At 37.1% G+C, this 22515-nt stretch overlaps 2 protein-coding genes and 1 non-coding gene across 3 annotated transcripts; 2 read left to right on the top strand and 1 right to left on the bottom strand.

Annotated features, from left to right (window-relative positions):
- LOC104760266 lies at positions 2180-2871 on the bottom strand. Its single transcript, XM_010483161.2, has 2 exons — positions 2662-2871; positions 2180-2407 (listed from the first exon to the last, which is right to left on the bottom strand). Exons 1-2 carry the CDS (start codon positions 2851-2853, stop codon positions 2207-2209), a joined length of 393 nt encoding a protein of 130 aa, XP_010481463.1. The 5' UTR covers positions 2854-2871; the 3' UTR covers positions 2180-2206.
- On the top strand, positions 5133-5212 carry TRNAL-UAG. The gene has a single exon. It is a non-coding gene; the product is annotated as a tRNA-Leu (tRNA).
- Positions 7806-11724, top strand: LOC104760265 (LRR receptor-like serine/threonine-protein kinase FLS2). Its single transcript, XM_010483160.2, has 2 exons — positions 7806-11067; positions 11162-11724. Exons 1-2 carry the CDS (start codon positions 7920-7922, stop codon positions 11530-11532), a joined length of 3519 nt encoding a protein of 1172 aa, XP_010481462.1. The 5' UTR covers positions 7806-7919; the 3' UTR covers positions 11533-11724.

Below are 22515 nucleotides of genomic sequence, written 5' to 3'. Positions count from 1 at the left end.
CAGTCGAAATGAGTCTTAGGCTGAACAAGAAATCAACGTTAAAGAGTTCATATAATAAGCAATAACATATTTTAAAGTAATTTTCCTAGATTAGCCACATGTAAATTTTTTAACCACTTCTTGTCAAAGTTAAATACACCTATCATGCAAATTTCTGACAAAAATACACTTTAACCAAAGCAGCTGCAATTTTTCTCGTTACGTTTATTAAGTCTCGTTAGCTACGATGACAACGAAACGGAAAAAAAAAATTGATGTTATATGGTGTTTAATGTTTTAAAAAGTTAAGCTAAGAGCAGTGCCAAGTCTAATTAATGCAAAGGAATCATAATCTTTTGTACGTGAGAAAAAAAAAAAGAGCCTGTGAACGAAGAAACATTATATATGAATGTTGTTTTCCGTCAAATTGTGTAGGCAAGGAAATGATTAATCGGGTAAATATATGAAGTCGTTCATTATTTATTTTTCCTATTTTGTACACAATAATTTTGATATAAGAACTATATGCAAAATAATTAGTGTTCATATATATATATCTATATATATATATATATATATATTTTTGTAATTTGATTGATTGGAAAAAAAGTATGAGGAATGGAATCTATGTGTTTAATATGTTTTGTTGGAATTTTTTTTTGTATTTGGAGTTATAAATTTTGATCGGCATTTAATGTGGTTAACATGAATTTATGGTGTAATGTCTAATGAGCTATGATACATAGAAGATGTCCGAGAATTGGACAATCGAGCTTAAAATTATCATGTGTCTGTACCTCTTGGTAGCCAGTATTCCGAAGGCATCATAATGCGACATTCAAATTATTATTATTATTATTATTTCTGAAAAAAGAATGCGATATTCAATGTGTCATCCTTTTCATAGATTTTGTGGTATTTATGAAAAGCGTAAAATGCAAAGGTTTTTAAAAACATCACTGAACGGCCAGAGGTGGTTATTCGGGTAGCTGAAGGTGGGGCACTGGCCTGGCAGCAGGTTCAGCAGGAGGGTGAAGAGGCGGATTCAACTGTCCAGCCAACGGTTGCCGACTCTCGGTTACGAGGGCCATCCACTTCCCTTTCCATATTCTTTTCAAGCTATCGCTGCTTCGTTGATGGCTCTTGGAAATCCGGCGATCAGTTCGCAGGAGCCGGATGGTTTTGTACCAAGTCTCAGGATCCAACGCCAAACATGGGAGCTACTAACTTCCGACGGAGTCTTTCTCCCTTACATGCTGAAGTGGAAGCTTTCATTTGGGCAATGCGTTGTATGATCGGTCATGATTACCGTAATGTGGCGTTCTACTCAGACTGCGCTGATTTAGTGAAGATGGTGTCTTCGCCACACGACTGGCCGGCGTTCTCGACATATCTCGAAGATATCAAGATGGACAGGGAGGAGTTTTCTACTTTTTCCTTATCTTTTATTCCAATAAATGCAAAATAAAAGCGAATCTTTTGGCACGCTATGCGCGCACGTCTCCACATAATGTTTTGTATGTAAATAATTTTCTTTCGCATTGGCTCCTCTAAACTAATTTTTTGTTGACAAAAAAAAAAAAAAAATCTTAGACCAAAGTGAAAATTTGGCCAAATCTAATTAAACACGTAGAAGTAGTGTATGTATTTATTCTTTGAATTTTTTTTTTTACTTAAGAAGTTTGTAGAAAGTTGTTAATAAATTTGCAAATAAATCATTAGAATTATGCAAATAAGAAAAAAGTTCCGAGCATTTTTGCATACGAGGGTAACAAATTTTTATATTCTTACTTTTAAATAAGGGGGTAAATCATTCTGAGCATTTTTATATTCTTCTTCTTTTTTTTGTTTAAGTTTTTATATTATTGACAAAATACTTAGGACCAAATAGTTTTAATAAATAAATTAGATATTTGATCACAACCTGTTTCCAACCTCGTATGACCATATTGGTAGGAATAAAATCCCGTGCAAGATTGAATAGACACGCAGGGAGAAAACCTACGAGGTACAACCAGAGTTCTCGTATCAAAAGCCCACATAATTGCATCTATTCAGTTTGAAAAAAAAAACAATATTGCCAAATAATTCCAAATTATTAAGATGAAACTTATTTTTATTATGAAATATGATTTGAAAGACAAAAAGATGAAAGACACAAATTTCCTTCAACAACAATTAACCAAAATGATTCCATAAACCCAAAATTCTTCTGATTTTCTTATTCTTAATTCTTAATTTCTTCACTCTTTGAAAGTTCCAATAGGCTCAACGAAGCCTCCATTACAACGCGTTTCCTCTCTACATCTTCTTTGAGATTCTCGAGTTGTTTCTTAAAAACAAGCAAGTCCTCCAAATTTAGGTTGGGAATCTCCTTCATATTGTATTTTCTGGTCATGGGGTTTTTTTCTTGCCTCTTCCTCAATTCCTGGAGTTTACATAAAATCTAGTGTTTGGTAGACATAAAATACAACAACATAATCTATAAAAGCATTAAAAATTATTATATTTATGCAATAAATGACACTCCAAAATGGATGACGTGATATATTTGGGTTCAAGATCTATTTTTTAGGGGTTGAGTTAAAATCAAATGTATATATAGATTGGGATTCTATATTATAAAACGTAGTTTAAAAACAAAAACAAAGTTATGAAGAATATTAAACATGGGACTCATACCTCCTCATACGCTTTGTTTAGTTCCACTTCTTCCAAAAGCTGATCAAGTTTTGCTTGGTTCATGCGAATCCTAGCTTGCCTCGCAAGTGCATCAGCCTTCTTGAAAGTATCCATTTGGCGTTTAGAAAAAGTTATTTTCCCTGAGATGTCATTGTCATTGTCTTTCACATGATCAAGCTTTCTACCACCCATTTTTCTTAAGAAGCAAAAAAAAAAAAAAAAAAAATTTTTGCTTAAAGAGATTTTTGCTATTGTTGTTGGTGTTGTTGTTCTTCGTACTTTACTCCATTATATAGATGGCTTGGAGCAAATTGGGTCAATGCATAAAGAAATGTGAAATGTCTATCTATGTTGGTATTATACTTTCCTCTATATTTGAATTTTTTTATTATTTTATTTGGTAATTACTCGTTTGTGACGGTATATATAATACCAAAACTATGCTAAATTTTGTAATACTCATCTTAAATTTATTAAGATTAAGAAAAAAATATGAATGTTGTAACTATTGGATATATATCTATTTATTCTAAATTTCATTCTATATACCAAATACTATCTTAAAATGATAGCTCACATGCATGACGTGCCATGGATGACATGTGACGCGCCATACTCACAAGAAAAATAAATATCTTTCAAATATTATATAGATGGATCGGATCAAATTGGTTCAATGCATAAAGAAATGTCTATCTATATTGGTATTATTCTTTCCTCTATATTATAATTGTTATTATTTTCTTTGGTAGTTACTCGTTTGTGACAATATATATAATACCAAAACTATGCTAAATTTTGTAATACTTATTTTAAATTTATTAAGATTAAGAAAAAAATATGAATGTTGTAACTATTGGATATATATCTATCTATTCTAGATTTCATTCTATATACAAAATACTATCTTAAAATGATAGCTCACACGCGCGATCTGCGACGTGTGATGCATGACATGTGACGCGCCATACTTACAAGAAAAATAAATTAAAATAAAAATTCTGCATAACTTTGTGCAAAAATAAAAAAAATTAGTCTTTGAATTTTATCAAAATTAAATGTTCCAAATTATACAAATATTAGTAAAGTGTTAGATAAACATTAAAGTTTTTTAAAGCGGACCTCACAAAACCTACTAACGTTTGTTTTACCAACCACAAGATATTATTTTACCAAATTAAATACTATCGCATAAACTACTGTATACTATAAAATGGAAGCACATAATTCATGTATATATAGTGTCTAATCGGTGTTTATTTTATAACAATTTTACCTTTGTGATGTAAAGATATGACATGTATCGTCGTGAAGTAATATTATGTAGACTGTGCTTGAATATACATGTCATATTAGGTGAATAACCGGAAAAAAAACTAACAAAGAATATAGCCACATATTAGAAAATTAGGATCAAGGGTAAGATAAATTACCCCTAGCGGTGGTCCAACGATTTTCTGACGGTTGTTAGCGGTGATCTGGCGGTGTCCCAACGGTGATCCGGTGGTGGTCCAATGGTTCTCTGGCAGTGGTCTGACAATGGTGTGGCGATGTTCCGACGGTAGTCCGACGATGTTCTGGCGATGGTCTGGTCGTGTTCCGGTGGAGGTCCGGCGCAACGGTGTGGAGTGGTGGTCCGGTGGTGATACGACGGTCACAGGGAATATGATGGTGGTAAGAGGGGAAAGTGGTTTGTGGTTGTAAAAGTATATATGGTAAGGGCAAATTTATATATATTATATATTATATAAAGAATATATTAGATATATGGTTAGATAGTTAAAGTAGTCACTTAGGGGAGGTATTGGTTTAGGATTTAGAAAGAATTTTAATGACTTTAAAAGTTAGGTAAAATATATTGTTATTCAATCAAAACTTTTAAAAACTCTTTAAAAATTTGGTGTTATTGGTTGTGGATTTGTAAAAAGTTATCTAAAATCTTGATAAATCTAGTGTTATTGGATTAAGAGTTTTATAAAGTCATTTAAAATTTTATGTTATTCAACTAAAACAAAAGAATCTTGGATTGTTAATGAATTCAAATTTTATGTTATTGGTTTAGGATTTTATATCATTTCCTTCATAACAAAAGTCATGAAAACTCTTTCATCAAATAGAAAGATTTTACAAGATTAGAAAAACAAATCATCAAGATTTTAAAAAACTTCCTAAACAATCTATTAGAATCCTTCATTTTTAACTTTCAATTTTCTATGATTCTAACAATCAACAAGAACATAAAGTCATTAAAATTCTTTCTAAATCCTAAACCAATACCTCCCCCTTAGTTAATTTTAGTTTTTTTTGGTTATACATGCCAATTCCCCTTACTTATTTTATATACTTGTCCCAAAAAAATAGTCAAACACGAAGAAGACTTAACTCTAAGAAATATTTAGGAAAAAAAAAACAATATTTTCTTTTCGAACGTAAGATATTAATTAAAAAAACTTACAATGTTGTAACAATGTGACAGTTTGGCCGAGTGGTCTAAGGCGCCAGATTTAGGCTCTGGTCCGAAAGGGCGTGGGTTCAAATCCCACAGCTGTCATTTTTTTCTTATAATAATCTTTGACTCTTTTGTTCGTCTTTATTCCCCTTCAAATATTTTTTTACATCAACCAATGACATTCGCTATTTATTAAATCGGTCAAGTAAACATGATGTGGAAAATGAAAATATTATTATTTAATGGGTCAACTGTAAGAACATGGTTCTAAAAAAATTGATTTTTTGTTTTTAATATTTTTTGTTTTTAATAATGGAAAATTTTAAAAATAAATGGGTCAAGATCAAGTAAACATAGATGTAGTCATGTAGTATATTAGTATCCATAAACAGGTTGTCCAAATCAACTAATATCATATATAGCCAGATTCCTCAATAGTCATTAGCCAATACATAATCCTTCATTATTATTTTCAATATAAATCCTTTCATTCTAAATTGCCTTTTCTTTTTTTTTTCCTACCCGTTCTTCCAATGCTCCGAGTCCAATGTAAAGCCATAAATCATATATTAAGCATTTTTAGGTTGTTATTATAGGATTAATATTTCAACAGAAATAAAATTTGAAAATAAACAAACTTTTGACAGAAGAATTTGGTTTTCACTATTTTTTGGTTGGCTTGGCCAAAACGACAAATGAGAATGTTTGGCAGATTGGATTTATGTTTATAAAAGATAATAAAGCCGAAAAATATCCGATCTATTTTTTATTTGGACATTTAATACCTTGTCTTTTTTGGTCGGGAGAAAAATACTTCATTTAATTATAATTTTTCTAAAAATACATCATATTTTAATTTCTTGGTGAATTCGAATCTGCAAACCACGGGACGTTAACAGACGTTACAGAGTTGTGTTAATGGAGTTAAATTTTAATCTTACTATATATATACATTCAATACGAAGAGAAATCTGTGATAATTGTCGTGGTCAGGTGGTAAAAACGCCTTATATCATATCTCAATCCACACGCAATATGGGTTCGAAGCCGGGGGCTTCCCGGTTTTGTTTTGTTTTTTTTTTTTTTTTTTTTTTATCAATTTTGAGGTGACTCGGTTTTCTGTCAACCGTATCGAACCAGATTGCAGAAACCAAAACCCTAATTTTCTATTCTTTTCTTTTTCACCGGGGAGATTTGCTAGTATTGAATCTAAAGTTTTGGGTATTGAAGAGAGAAAGCCTCACAATAAAATTAGATCTTGGTTAGTTTTGATTTTGTTTAGGGTTTCTCTATCTTGTTCTTCTTCTTCTTCTTCTTCTTCTTCTTCTTCTTCTTCTTCTTCTTCTTCTTCTTCTTCTTCTCTCTTTTATCTTTTTGGCCGCATCCCCCTTTGATCCGTTATTTGTTTTCTCGATCTCTTTGCTTCTCGCTTGATTTCTGTTGGATCTTGAATTCATGCATGTTTCGTTCTTTTGGTGATGGATGATTCAGTAGATTTCGTTCAGTGAATCAAAGAATTAAGAAACCTAACAGAGAATCCCGGTTTAAATTCCGGTTCGATGCAGTTTTCAGAAAACCGAGAGCCACCTTCAAAATGAAAAAAAAAAAAAAAAACCTGTAATTCCGGGAATCGAAACAGAATTCTATGGGTTAAGAGATATGGCGTCTAACCACCAGACCACGAAAATTAAGCCAGAATGTTCTTCATAGTGAGTATATATATTAGTAAGATTAAAATTTAATCCATTAACGGCTCTGTAACACCCGTTAACGTCGCATGAGTTGAGGATTCGAATTCACCAACAGATTAAAATATCATGTATTTTTAGACTCACTATAATTAAATGAAATATTTTTCTTCTAATAAAAAAAGATGAAATATTAAACGTCCAACTAAAAAATAGATTGAGTATTTTTCGGTCTTTTCCCCGTTTATAAAACACACGCACAACTTGTTTATAAAAAAGAAATTCCCATCTAGACAACTAATGAGCTGTTGATTCCTCTAGTCAGAAGTTTGAAGACGTGTTAATGAAATATATCTTTGGAAAGAGAAATGATGATAATTGTTTTGTTTATACTCCTAGTACTCCAATATACTATACATTTAGTACTCTATAGTCAAATACTATGTTGAGTACAATCATTTCAGTTTCAACGATTGCTACTCTTTGACCAAAAACTAAAAAAAAGGTATTTACTTTTTCATCTGCCAAACTCGATTTCCCTTTCAAACACACCAAAACTATGATTGGTTAACAAAGCAAAAATAATGCGAGCTTTCATATGTATTGTTTTCATTATAGTGATATATCTTAATTTGAATGGAGCATTATGGAGGCAGAATAAAGCCTTGTGAAAATTACTTTGTGTTATCTATATCGCTCATAACTAAAGTATGATTTTTTGAATAGTATGCAATGCAATATTCAGATTTTAACAAAGAGATAGGCCTAGTATGTAATAACTATACATTCTGGTCCCATGATATGGAATGGATATATGGATTGTGAGATTAAATGAATATGTTATATAATACAAACATATATATATATATATATAAGCATGTGTCTGAGTAATTGAGTGTGAGTGGGAATACATTAATGCCTTTATATGCAACTTGGCCGAATTATCAAATTCTGTGACTTCTGAAACTTATATTGCGTCTTTGGCCTTTTCACATCCGTGACATGACATGATACCTCATCTTCTTGCGCACATATACTTATATATAAACATTTGACCTCGTGTATTCAGAAAATAAAATTCTCTCATATCATTTTCTCTTCAATTTCAACTCATCTAAACCATGAAGTCACTTTCAGAGACCATTTTGATCATCATCTTCTTCTTCTTCTTCTTTGGCTTTGCACTTGCGAAACAGAGCTTCCAACCAGAGGTTGATGCTCTAAGATCCTTCAAGAATGGCATTTCCAGCGACCCTTTAGGAGTCTTGTCGGATTGGACCACCACCGGTTCGGTACGACACTGCAACTGGACCGGAATCACCTGCGATAGTACCGGTCACGTTGTCTCGGTTTCCTTGCTGGAGAAGCAACTTGGAGGTGTTCTGTCTCCAGCCATAGCAAATCTCACCTATCTCCAGGTTCTTGATCTCACTTCAAATAATTTTACCGGCGAGATACCTGTTAAAATAGGAAAGTTAACCGAGCTTAACCAGCTTATTCTTTACTTCAACTATTTTTCTGGCTTGATTCCTTCTGAGATTTGGGAGCTTAAGAATATTGTTTATCTTGATCTTAGAAACAATTTGTTGTCCGATGATGTTCCTGAAGCAATCTGCAAAACCAGTTCGTTGGTATTGATTGGGTTTGATTACAACAACTTAACCGGGAAAATACCAGAATGCTTAGGAGATTTGGTTCATCTCCAGATGTTTGTAGCAGCTAGTAACCGGTTAAGTGGTTCAATTCCGGTATCAATTGGTACTCTGGCTAATCTGACGGATTTAGACCTGAGTGGTAACCAGTTAGCCGGAAAGATACCGAGAGATTTTGGAAATCTCTCGAATTTACAGGCTCTCGTTTTAACTGGAAACTTGTTGGAAGGAGAAATACCGGCTGAGATTGGAAACTGCTCGAGCTTGGTCCAACTTGAGCTGTATGATAACCAGTTAACCGGGAAGATACCAGCTGAATTAGGGAATTTGGTTCAGCTGCAAGCACTCCGGATATACAAGAACAAACTAACTTCTTCAATTCCATCCTCATTGTTTCGGTTAACTCAGTTAACCCGATTAGGTTTATCAGAAAACCAGTTGGTTGGACCGATACCGGAAGAAATCGGTTTTCTCAAGTCACTTGAAGTCCTAACGCTTCATTCCAACAACTTTACAGGGGAGTTTCCACAGTCCATCACAAACTTGAGGAACTTGACAGTGATAACGATGGGGTTCAACTCTATTTCCGGTGAGCTCCCGGCTGATCTAGGGCTTCTTACAAGCCTTAGAAATCTTTCAGCGCACGACAATCTTCTCACTGGACCAATACCTTCTAGCATAAGTAACTGCACCAATCTTAAACTCCTGGACCTGTCTCACAACATGATGACTGGCGAGATCCCGCGAGGTTTCGGACGGATGAATCTTACGACAGTTTCTATCGGGCGGAATCGTTTTACCGGTGAGATACCAGATGATATCTTCAACTGTTCAAACGTGGAAATTCTTAGTGTGGCAGATAACAACTTAACAGGAACTCTCAAGCCATTGGTTGGGAAGCTTAAGAAACTCAAGATTTTGCAAGTTTCATATAACTCTCTCACTGGACCTATTCCTCGAGAGATAGGGAATCTGAAAGAGTTGAATATCTTGTACCTTCACGCTAATGGTTTTACAGGGAGAATCCCTAGAGAGGTGTCGAATCTCACTCTCCTCCAGGGACTAAGGCCGCATACAAATGATCTTGAAGGTCCAATTCCTGAAGAAATGTTTAATATGAAGCAACTCTCAGTTCTTGATCAATCCAAGAACAAATTCTCCGGTCCAATTCCTGTCTTGTTCTCGAAGCTCGACTCGCTTACCTACTTAGATCTTCATGGAAACAAGTTCAACGGATCTATCCCTGCAAGCCTTAAGTCGCTTTCGCTTCTCAACACATTCGATATCTCTGAAAATCTTCTCACCGGAACTATCCCTGGCGAGCTGTTAACTTCGATGAAAAACATGCAGCTTTACCTTAACCTCTCAAACAACTTCTTGACTGGAACCATACCAAAGGAGCTTGGGAAGCTTGAAATGGTTCAAGAAATAGACTTTTCCAACAATCTGTTTTCCGGGTCTATTCCAAGATCTTTACACGCCTGCAAAAACGTCTTCTCACTGGATTTTTCATGGAACAATCTCTCAGGTCAGATCCCAGATGAAGTCTTCCAACAAGGAGGCATGGATATGATCATAAGCTTGAACCTTTCAAGGAACAGTTTCTCTGGAAAAATCCCTAAGAGCTTCGGGAACATGACGCATTTGGTCTCCTTGGATCTCTCTAGTAACAATCTCACAGGTGAAATTCCAGAGAGTCTTGCCAATCTTTCGACTTTGAAACATCTCAAACTAGCTTCAAACCACCTCAAAGGTCATGTTCCTGAAAGCGGTGTTTTCAAAAACATCAACGCGTCAGATCTGATGGGAAACACAGATCTCTGTGGCAGCAAGACTCCTCTCAAGACATGTATGATCAAGAAGAAGAAGTCGAGCCATTTCGCGAAGAGAACTGCAATCATCGTGATTGTTCTTGGATCAGCCGCGGCTCTTCTTTTTGTTCTGCTTCTTGTTCTGTTTCTCACCTGTCGCAAGAAAAAGGAAAAAAAGATTGAAAACTCATCAGAGTCTTCATTACCTGATTTGGATTCAGCTCTGAAGCTAAAGAGATTCGATCCAAAAGAGTTGGAACAAGCAACAGATTCATTCAACAGTGCCAACATCATTGGTTCAAGCAGCTTAAGTACAGTGTACAAAGGTCAGCTAGAAGATGGGACAGTGATTGCAGTAAAAGTGTTGAATCTGAAGCAATTCTCTGCAGAGTCTGATAAATGGTTTTACACAGAAGCTAAAACACTGAGCCAACTAAAGCATCGAAACCTGGTGAAAATCTTAGGGTTTGCTTGGGAAAGCGGCAAAATGAAAGCTTTAGTGCTTCCATTTATGGAGAACGGAAGCTTGGAGAACACGATTCACGGCTCTGATGAACCAATTGGGTCTTTATCCGAGAGGATCGATCTTTGTGTTCATATCGCGAGCGGAATTGATTATCTTCATTCTGGATATGGTTTTCCAATTGTTCATTGTGATCTGAAGCCAGCGAATGTACTCCTCGACTCTGATCGTGTTGCTCACGTAAGCGATTTTGGAACTGCTCGGATTCTAGGGCTACGCGAAGATGGAAGCACCACAGCTTCAACCTCTGCTTTCCAAGGCACAATTGGATACTTAGCTCCAGGTAAAATACTCAAAAAAATCCCTAATTTTCAAAACTTTAAACCTTAATTTTGCCATCGACTTACTTGTAATACACTTTTATATTTCATGAACAGAGTTTGCTTATATGAGGAAAGTGACAACAAAAGCGGATGTATTCAGCTTCGGGATCATAATGATGGAGCTAATGACAAAACAGAGACCAACATCGCTAAACGATGAAAAATCACAAGGCATGACTTTGCGTCAACTGGTAGAGAAAGCGATTGAAGATGGAACAGAAGGGATAATTAGGGTTCTTGATTCTGAACTCGGGGACGCTATTGTTACTCGGAAACAGGAAGAGGCCGTCGAAGACTTGTTAAAGCTTTGTTTGTTCTGTACAAGCTCTAGACCTGAAGATCGACCTGATATGAACGAGATTCTTACACATCTGATGAAGCTTAGAGGCAAAGCGAATTCATTTCAAGAAGATCGAGACGTTTAGTAGCAAAGCTCTCTTCTTTGTTGACAAAACTTTTGAATATGTCAAACTCTGTTTCTAAAGTTGAATAAACGGTTCTGATTTTGTTTTTTTTTTTTTAATTATTATTGGAGATGGACAAAAATGTTCTGAATTGGTAGAAAGAATGTATAAGGTTATGCATTATGATACACACGCAATCTTATTGCAGGACTAGTTTACAAGATTACTAACGAAACTCACATATTATTGTGAAACTTATCTTCTTTGTCTGGTGATGAAACATGTGGATCATGCACTCCTCCTTCATGGTTCGTCAAGTTTTTGTCATCAAGGTAATGCTGATAAGTTAATGAAATGAATTCCCCAAATAGCTAAAATGATGGAGATGTCTTTTGTCCCATCCTTTTCATCATGAAACAGTACCACTGCAGCTGCTAGGATCGGAACAATAGGTAGTCCCATGGCTGATATAGCTTTGGAGAACAGAGAAGATCATGACTCAAAGATTAATCCCACAAGACCAATTGCGTAGACATGCCAGGTAATAGCTGTAATGTAAAAACCAGACTCATTAAATATGAAATGTATCCTAGTTAACCAAACAAGCAGCCTGAGCAAGTGAGCATAGTCAACAAGTGCATGGAAGCTGTTAGAATATTTCAATTTATGATCTATATTAAGAACTTGATCAAAAGAAAGAAGAGAGACTTTGGACGAGAGAGAGGTCCGGTTGTGCAACAAAGAAGAAGATGAGTTAGACTCATGTGAAAGGCACGTTAGGAAAGACAAAGAAATAGAAAAAGGAAGTTGTTAGTTTTTTTCCTTTTCTTTTCTAATAAGTTTTTAAGAAATATGTTAAGTATTCATCTATAAACAAGTGCATGAAAGCTTAGGCCGCACCGAGAGTTGTCCCTATGTGTGCTTCCGGGCGCATACTGGTTTTACTTGGTTTACCCTCTGTCTCTCTCACTCAAATTCCTCTTCCCAACACGAACCGATACTCACACTTCCCTTTGTAGTCTCTCTATTCGACATTGATTCTCTTACTCGAGTTCGTCTTTCAGAACCCCAACGAGGATACTCTAGCTCCTAGCTCCGTCCCGATAGTTACATCGGCTAAATTTAAGCACAAACCCGAAGACTTTGGGTGTATCAGAACGAGGAGATGACTAACCGTGTGGTAACCCACGTCCCGGGATTTTTGAAGACCTTTGATGAAATCCTGATTATTGATCATGATCGTTTCATATCTGTACGGACATCCGTACGAGTGTCCAATAAGGCCTAAGTACATGAAGAAGAGAAGAGTTCAGTCTATCTAAGGCCCATAAGAAGGATCTAGAATGCTCTTATAGACGTTAGGAGATAAGAGGAGGAAGAGTCACATGTTGGTTTCATCCTAGGAGACCATGTTCGGTCACTATCACCATGGAGATCCACCCTCCTTATGTCCCTATCACATAGTTGACTAAGTGTAAAGGGTGTAGCCCTAGTTCTTTTTGCTATTTAAAAACTTGTACACATATTGTAAACTATTCTATTCTATTCTAATGAAATCGCTCACTCTCTCTTCCCTAAACACTCTGTTTCAACATATTTACTTCCGCTAAATCTAACACTGATCAATGCTACCAATGAGAAAAAGAGAGACCCATTGATAGATTCTATGTCAAGAAAACAAAGTATGAGAAAAGGTTTTCTTGTATTGATCATGAATGATTACAACTTCTACGATCAATGCTACCAATGAGAAAAAGAGAGACCCATTGATAGATTCTATGTCAAGAAAACAAAGTATGAGAAAAGGTTTTCTTGTATTGATCATGAATGATTACAACTTCTACGATCAATGCTACCAATGAGAAAAAGAGAGACCCATTGATAGATTCTATGTCAAGAAAACAAAGTATGAGAAAAGGTTTTCTTGTATTGATCATGAATGATTACAACTTCTACGATCAATGCTACCAATGAGAAAAAGAGAGACCCATTGATAGATTCTATGTCAAGAAAACAAAGTATGAGAAAAGGTTTTCTTGTATTGATCATGAATGATTACAACTTCTACGATCAATGCTACCAATGAGAAAAAGAGAGACCCATTGATAGATTCTATGTCAAGAAAACAAAGTATGAGAAAAGGTTTTCTTGTATTGATCATGAATGATTACAACTTCTACGATCAATGCTACCAATGAGAAAAAGAGAGACCCATTGATAGATTCTATGTCAAGAAAACAAAGTATGAGAAAAGGTTTTCTTGTATTGATCATGAATGATTACAACTTCTACATATACAAGGAGAGTTTCCTTAATACAATATACACACATAAAGCACTCTCCTAAAATATGTGCAACTAAATATTGTTAGCTTGATACGCAAGTTTAGCTAATGATACGCAAACCAATGACTAACCGAAATTGTTTGCCATTCAGCTCAACCTTAACAGTCTTTCCCAGATAGACCAAAATTTCTAGTAGTCTCTTTTTCATCAAACCACATGAATGGCAAACAATTTCCAATAACTTCTTCTACCGACTGTGTTGATCTATACTTACATTCAGCCGATAAATCAAGGAAGAAACCTCTGCAAGGTTTGTTTGTTCTATGACTCACATATTACAATTTTGTCTTGGAGAATGGATTCTAATCTATTAACTTTTGTGTGGATCAGAATGTCTGAGAAAGTCAATGAAAAATGGGAGCTTTGTGTCAGCTGAAGTGACAGACACTTTCAGCAGGTATGTATATTGTAGGTGTGTATTTGACTGGATTTTACCGTTCGAAGCTTTTAACAATGTTTGCTTCTACTACCACGTCATATATGGGACGTGATAGCCACAACCAAGGGTGGTACTCATGTAGATCACTTTACCAATCAAATAACTGATTACATTGTGGGTATTGTGAACAAAAAAATAAGAAAACCGCTAATGTGAAGAAGGCCCACAATGTGAAAAATCATCTGTGGGTTTTTGTCAATGCCCCGATTGACAATCCTGAATTTGAATCTCTAACAAGAGAAACTCTGATTCTTTCATCTAGTAGATTTGGGCCAGAATGTGATCTTTCAGAAAATTTCCTGAAGAAAGGTATGGTGTGCTTGATAAATATTTTTGGAGAAGTGATGATGTTACTGGTCTCTAGTAGGGTGGTGTTTTACCTCTTTCCCAGGGGCGGATGCAAGACGTGCCCCACCCTGTTTTTTCAAATTTCTTAATACACTTTATGTTATGGTCTAATTGGTGCCACACCCTAACTAAAAACAAAAACTGTGCCTTAGCCATAAACCACACATAAAAGTTAATACAAAAAAAAATATTTCAGCCCCGAAAAAAAATTAAATTAAAAAGCACACATAAAAGTTAATTTTCATAAACAAATGCATCAAAACAATCTTTTTTTTTTTGTGTAAAGGGTACATGCAAATTATTAAGCAAAAGTGAAGATAGAATAATTAGAGCATCACTGAAATATTTTTTCCACATCAACTATTTTTTTCTTTCTTATTGTTACCTTTTTTTAAGTTTTTTACAATTCTAAAAATATCAAACATGTTTACGAGAAGTAATTATTTTTGGATTAATTTATATTATGGAAAATTCTATAGTTAGGCGAATCATTTTTTGTCTAGTTTTATAAAATTATTTTTTCATCCTTAAAATTTGTAAATCATTTTCTTTTATTTTCTAGTTGATAATATGTTTGTATACCCATTTTTATCTAAATTATAATAAACCGCTTTTATATAATAGTCTAAATTGTTTTGTTGAAAGAGAATTGTTTGATAAAGTGACAAATAAAATAGTGATAAAAATATTAGTGAATATATAATATATATTAAAATTAAAAAAAAAAATAGTGCAACTTACATTAGCAACTTTCAAGCACAGCATACAAGCAAAAAAAGTGCTTGAGGCAAACAGTTGAGGGTTCAAGTCAATAAATTAGAAGATGCCTATAATGTTGGAGGGAGGAATCTCAAGGGTGTACACTAATTTTGGCTGAAGGAGATTCTGCTATTAATCTAGCTCTAAGTTGACGTAGTAGTAGAAGCAAACATTGTTAAATGCTTCCATAAACACAAAAAGAATAATAGACACTCTACTTTGATAAATAATAGACAAGGTATACAAGGACACCAAAGAACTCCGATATGGAAGAATAATAGACACTCTACCTTGATAAATCGTTTCTCTTTTATATCTTGCAAAAACTTAACTACTTTTTTTCTCCATTTGTAGATTGGTAGCTCTCAAAATCATGATGAGTGCCAACATAACTAAACGAGCAATAATTACTTTATGGTTGCTCTTGAACATAATTTGTACTATTTTTTGGTTCGACCATTTAAACCCATCAAGCATTGATGGAATAGATTTTTCGAGACTTTAGGAAAGAAGACTACTTCAACATTAATAAAGTCATGGATCGAGACTCATGGTCAATCCAGTCGAGATGAGTATTAGGCTGAACAAGAAAACGGCGTTAAAGAGTATATATAATAAGCAAATAACATATTTTCGAGTAATTTTCATAAAACGACGTTAAAGAGTATATATACTAAGCAAATAACATATTTTCGAGTAATTTTCATAGATTAGCTAAAGGTAAATTATTTATCGACTTTTGGTCAAAGTCAGATACACCTATCATGCAAATTTCTGACAAAAATACACTTTAACCAAACCAGCTGCAATTTTTCTCCTTACGTTTATTAAGCTAGAATAACCAATTTCAATTAAATCTCGTTAGCTACCATGACAACCAAACCGGGAAAAAAGAATTGATGTTATATGGTGTTTAATGTTTTAAAAAGTTAAGATAAGAGCATTACGAAGTCTAACTAATGCAAAGCAATCATAATATTTTGTATGTACATGAGTGATAGTGATAGAAAGAATATAAAGAGCTTGTGAACGAAGAAGTAGATTTGTGAAGAGTAAATGTTGTTTTCCATCAAATTGTGTAGGCAAGGAAAATGATTAATCGGGTAATATATGAAGTCGTTCAATTTTTATTTTACCTATTTTGTACACAATAATTTAGATATAAGAACTATATGAAAAATAATTATCTCTTAAAAAATATGAACACTAAAAATATGAACACTAAAATATGAACTAAGGACTTTGTAAGACATATTTTTTTTTTTTGTAATTTGTTTGATTGGAAAAAAAAGTATGAGGAGTGGAATCATTTAATGTGTGTTGGTGGAAATTCTTTTTGTATTTGGAGTTATAAATTTGTATTGACATTTAATGTGTTTATCATGAATTTATGGTGTAATGTCTAATGAGCTATGAGCCTATGATACATAGAATATGTCCGAGAATTGGATAATCGAGCTTAAAATTATCATGTCTGTACCTCGTGGTAGCTAGTATTCCGAAGGCATCATAATGCGACATTCAAATTAGATTTAACAATCTGAGACCATAGTGAAAATTTGGCCAAATCTAATTAAACACGTAGAACCAAGTATACCCAACATGGGGTTCAGACTTCAGTGTGACCTATAAAAGAGAGAAGGATACAAATGTAATTAGTGCTTATGAAACCCTATTGTATGAGACTATATATATTATACATTCCCTAATGAATAAGATACGTTCAATCTTACTATGGTAGCAGAGCCATAAAAGGTTAAAACCCTAATTTTTTTTTTTCACTCGACGCTTCTTTCAAATTCTCTCTTCTCTCTTCCTCTTCTTTCTCGTTCCTCTGTCGATCATGTCTGCAACTTCTGAATTCGTTGCCCCCGCCGATGCGTCATCCCTCGTTAACATTAATATGTCTAACGTTAAGAAACTCACCTCCACTAATTTCCTGATGTGGAAACGACAAGTTCATGCCTTATGCAATGGCTATGATCTTGTCGGTTATCTTGATGGTTCAACGATCGCCCCTGATGCCACTCTTACCACCGACGGCACCACCACCGTTAATCCTGCCTACAAACATTGGCAAAGGCAGGATCAGCTACTACTCTCGAGTCTTCTCGGTGCTATCTCCTTATCGGTGCAGCCTCTTCTCTCCAAAGCCAATACGTCGGCTGAGATCTGGAGTACTCTTACCAATACCTATGCTCAGCCGAGTAGAGGTCTCATTCTTCAGATCCGTGAGCAGCTGAAACAATGGAAGAAGGGTACTAAATCCATTGAAGACTACTTCAATGGCTTTACCACACGTTTTGATCAACTAGCGTTACTTGCTAATCCGATCCCGCATGAAGACCAGATTGACTACATACTTGGTGGTCAACCTGATGAGTACAAACAAGTTACAGATCAGATCGCCGGACGTGACACACCGCCGTCACTTATGGTTCTCCATGAGAAACTCATCAACCAAGAGCTAAAGATTCAAACGTTGCTCACCGCATCCTCGTCAATTTCGGCTTCTGCGAACATTGCTTCTCATAAAGGTCACAACACTCAGGGTCATCAGCAATCACGTGGAAATAATACCATGTCCCAACAACGTAACCAGTTTCAGTCCCGTTCTATCTCGCGTGGTCGTGGTTACCAAGGGCGTTGTCAGATTTGTGGCGTACACGGTCATAGTGCAAGGTGGTGTTCTCAGCTGCAATCCTCTGGTCGTGGTTACTCTAACTCTGGCGGCGAATATCAAGCTAGTTCACCACCTCCGTGGCAGCCACAAGCCAACTTTGCGGCGACTCCATCCTACAACCCGACTCCCTGGATCCTCGATAGTGGAGCTACACACCATTTGACTTCTGATCTCTCCAACCTATCTATACATCAGCCGTATAATGGTGGTGAAGAGGTCAAAATAGCTGATGGTTCGTGTATTCCCATAACACAAATGGGTTTTGGTTTGCTTCCTACTCCATCTCGCTCTCTTAAGCTTCAAGATATCTTATATGTCCCTGATGTCTGCAAAAATTTTATTTCGGTATATCGCTTGTGCAAANTCTCCAAAGCCAATACGTCGGCTGAGATCTGGAGTACTCTTACCAATACCTATGCTCAGCCGAGTAGAGGTCTCATTCTTCAGATCCGTGAGCAGCTGAAACAATGGAAGAAGGGTACTAAATCCATTGAAGACTACTTCAATGGCTTTACCACACGTTTTGATCAACTAGCGTTACTTGCTAATCCGATCCCGCATGAAGACCAGATTGACTACATACTTGGTGGTCTTCCTGATGAGTACAAACAAGTTACAGATCAGATCGCCGGACGTGACACACCGCCGTCACTTATGGTTCTCCATGAGAAACTCATCAACCAAGAGCTAAAGATTCAAACGTTGCTCACCGCATCCTCGTCAATTCCGGCTTCTGCGAACATTGCTTCTCATAAAGGTCACAACACTTGGGGTCATCAGCAATCACGTGGAAATAATACCATGTCCCAACAACGTAAACAGTTTCAGTCCCATTCTGTCTCGCGTGGTCGTGGTTACCAAGGGCGTTGTCAGATTTGTGGCGTACACGGTCATAGTGCAAGGTGGTGTTCTCAGCTGCAATCCTCTGGTCGTGGTTACTCTAACTCTGGCGGCGAATATCAAGCTAGTTCACCACCTCCGTGGCAGCCACAAGCCAACTTTGCGGCGACTCCATCCTACAACCCGACTCCCTGGATCCTCGATAGTGGAGCTACACACCATTTGACTTCTGATCTCTCCAACCTATCTATACATCAGCCGTATAATGGTGGTGAAGAGGTCAAAATAGCTGATGGTTCGTGTATTCCCATAACACAAATGGGTTTTGGTTTGCTTCCTACTCCATCTCGCTCTCTTAAGCTTCAAGATATCTTATATGTCCCTGATGTCTGCAAAAATTTTATTTCGGTATATCGCTTGTGCAAAAATAATCAAGTGTCTGTGCACTTCTATCCTGCGTACTTTCAGGTGAAGGATCTCAGCACGGGGGTCCAGTTACTCCAAGGCAGGACTAGGAATGAGTTATATGAGTGGCCGGTTACACGCCCTACCAGNACTAAATCCATTGAAGACTACTTCAATGGCTTTACCACACGTTTTGATCAACTAGCGTTACTTGCTAATCCGATCCCGCATGAAGACCAGATTGACTACATACTTGGTGGTCAACCTGATGAGTACAAACAAGTTACAGATCAGATCGCCGGACGTGACACACCGCCGTCACTTATGGTTCTCCATGAGAAACTCATCAACCAAGAGCTAAAGATTCAAACGTTGCTCACCGCATCCTCGTCAATTTCGGCTTCTGCGAACATTGCTTCTCATAAAGGTCACAACACTCAGGGTCATCAGCAATCACGTGGAAATAATACCATGTCCCAACAACGTAACCAGTTTCAGTCCCGTTCTATCTCGCGTGGTCGTGGTTACCAAGGGCGTTGTCAGATTTGTGGCGTACACGGTCATAGTGCAAGGTGGTGTTCTCAGCTGCAATCCTCTGGTCGTGGTTACTCTAACTCTGGCGGCGAATATCAAGCTAGTTCACCACCTCCGTGGCAGCCACAAGCCAACTTTGCGGCGACTCCATCCTACAACCCGACTCCCTGGATCCTCGATAGTGGAGCTACACACCATTTGACTTCTGATCTCTCCAACCTATCTATACATCAGCCGTATAATGGTGGTGAAGAGGTCAAAATAGCTGATGGTTCGTGTATTCCCATAACACAAATGGGTTTTGGTTTGCTTCCTACTCCATCTCGCTCTCTTAAGCTTCAAGATATCTTATATGTCCCTGATGTCTGCAAAAATTTTATTTCGGTATATCGCTTGTGCAAAAATAATCAAGTGTCTGTGCACTTCTATCCTGCGTACTTTCAGGTGAAGGATCTCAGCACGGGGGTCCAGTTACTCCAAGGCAGGACTAGGAATGAGTTATATGAGTGGCCGGTTACACGCCCTACCAGTTCCGCTTTCTCGGCATCACCATCACCAAAAACCGACCTCTCATCATGGCATTTCGGACTTGGGCATCCTACTATCTCGACTTTAAAAGCTATTGTTTCAAATTTTTCTTTACCACTTTCAAACACTTCTCAAAAACAATTGTCGTGTACCGACTGTTTGATCAATAAAAGCCACAAACTCCCTTTTTCTACAAACACAATCAAATCATCACACCCTCTTGAATATCTTTATTCTGATGTGTGGACATCACCAATTTTCTCTATTGATCAGTTCAAATACTATCTTGTGATTGTGGATCATTACACAAGATATACGTGGTTATATCCCTTGAAACAGAAATCTCAAGTCAAGGAGGTTTTTATAGCTTTCAAAGCTTTGGTGGAAAATCGCTTTCAAAGTCGAATCCGAACATTGTATACGGATAATGGCGGTGAATTCATTGCGTTACGTTCTTTTTTGGCGGCTAGTTGTATATCACATTTGACAACACCTCCCCACACACCGGAACACAACGGTCTCGCAGAAAGAAAACATCGTCACATAGTTGAGACGGGTTTATCTCTCCTGAGTCATGCATCAGTACCGAAGACATATTGGTCCTATGCGTTTGCTACAGCCACTTATCTTATCAACCGCATGCCTACGGACATGTTGCATGGTATGTCTCCGTATGCTAAATTATTCAACCAGTCACCAAATTATCTGAAGCTGCGTGTGTTTGGCTGTACGTGTTTTCCATGGCTCCGCCCGTATCAGATGAACAAACTTGACGACCGTTCTACTCCGTGTGTTTTTATTGGGTACTCTCTCACCCAAAGTGCTTATTTATGCATGGAACTCACAACCGGTAGAGTGTATACGTCTCATCACGTTCAGTTCATTGAGACGAGCTTTCCGTTTCACTTGTTGACACAGCTGCCACCGTCGACTGACTCGGCTACGTCACCACCACCGCATGCCCTCGTTAGTTATGTGCCCTCGCCACTCACTTATTCCCCCTCGCCATCGTGCTCGGATCCTCACCCAGTGCCACCCACCTCGCCACCGCTACCTTCAGTCGTGTCTCCTCGGTCTCCGTCTGAATCACAATCACAGGTACGATCTCATAACTCTTTATCGCTTGAGCTGCAGCCTTCCTTGTCCGATAATGCACCAAACAATTCTCACTCAAACCCAACTCTTAGCCCAACAACAACAGGCCCACATACTTTACAACCATCAACCCCACAAAATTCGCCCTCTTCCTCACATTCAGGCCCAATTTCGAAAAGTCCAAGCCCATTACAATCTGGTCAATCTTCTTCAATGTCGTCATCTTCCTCCTCGCATCCACCATAGCCAAACACATCCTCCGTTGCTTCTCATCAACAATCCACACCAGAAACTCAATCTCCGTCACCACAACCTCATATAATCCAACCACCATCACCTCCTCAAAATATCCATCCTATGCGAACAAGAGCCAAAAACAACATTACCAAACCCAAACAAAGGCTTAATCTATCAGCTGTAAAATCTCCGGTGATACCCACGACTGTGGCTCAAGCGCTTAAAGACCCTAATTTTCGTAAGGCTATGAGTGAGGAGATCGACGCACAGATGCGGCACCGCACATGGGATCTGGAAGCATCTGATCCGTCGCAGCATGTTATACCATGTAAGTGGATTTTTACACTCAAATATCGTACTGACGGGTCCATTGAAAGGTACAAGGCGCGGCTCGTTGCTCGAGGCTTCAATCAGCAGCAAGGACTAGACTATTCGGAAACCTTTAGTCCGGTCATAAAATCGACTACTGTGCGGCTGGTACTTGAGATAGCGGTTAAACGAGAGTGGAACATTCATCAGGTTGACATCAATAATGCGTTCCTCCAAGGTACACTCAATGAAACAGTTTATGTCTCGCAGCCGCCAGGATTCGTGGATCGTGATCGTCCTCACCATGTATGTAGACTCCGGAAGGCTCTCTATGGTTTGAAACAAGCTCCTCGAGCTTGGTATCAAGAACTGCGTAATTTTCTGATTCAACTCGGTTTCATAAACTCACTCTCGGATACGTCGTTGTTCACGTACAAACACAATCGGGAGTTTCTTTATGTCTTGGTCTACGTAGACGACAT

The sequence above is a fragment of the Camelina sativa genome, chromosome 18, assembly GCF_000633955.1.
Source record: "Camelina sativa cultivar DH55 chromosome 18, Cs, whole genome shotgun sequence".
NCBI lineage: Eukaryota > Viridiplantae > Streptophyta > Magnoliopsida > Brassicales > Brassicaceae > Camelina > Camelina sativa.
Note: the sequence above shows the minus strand (reverse complement) of the source record. Positions and strands in the feature narration are given on the sequence as shown.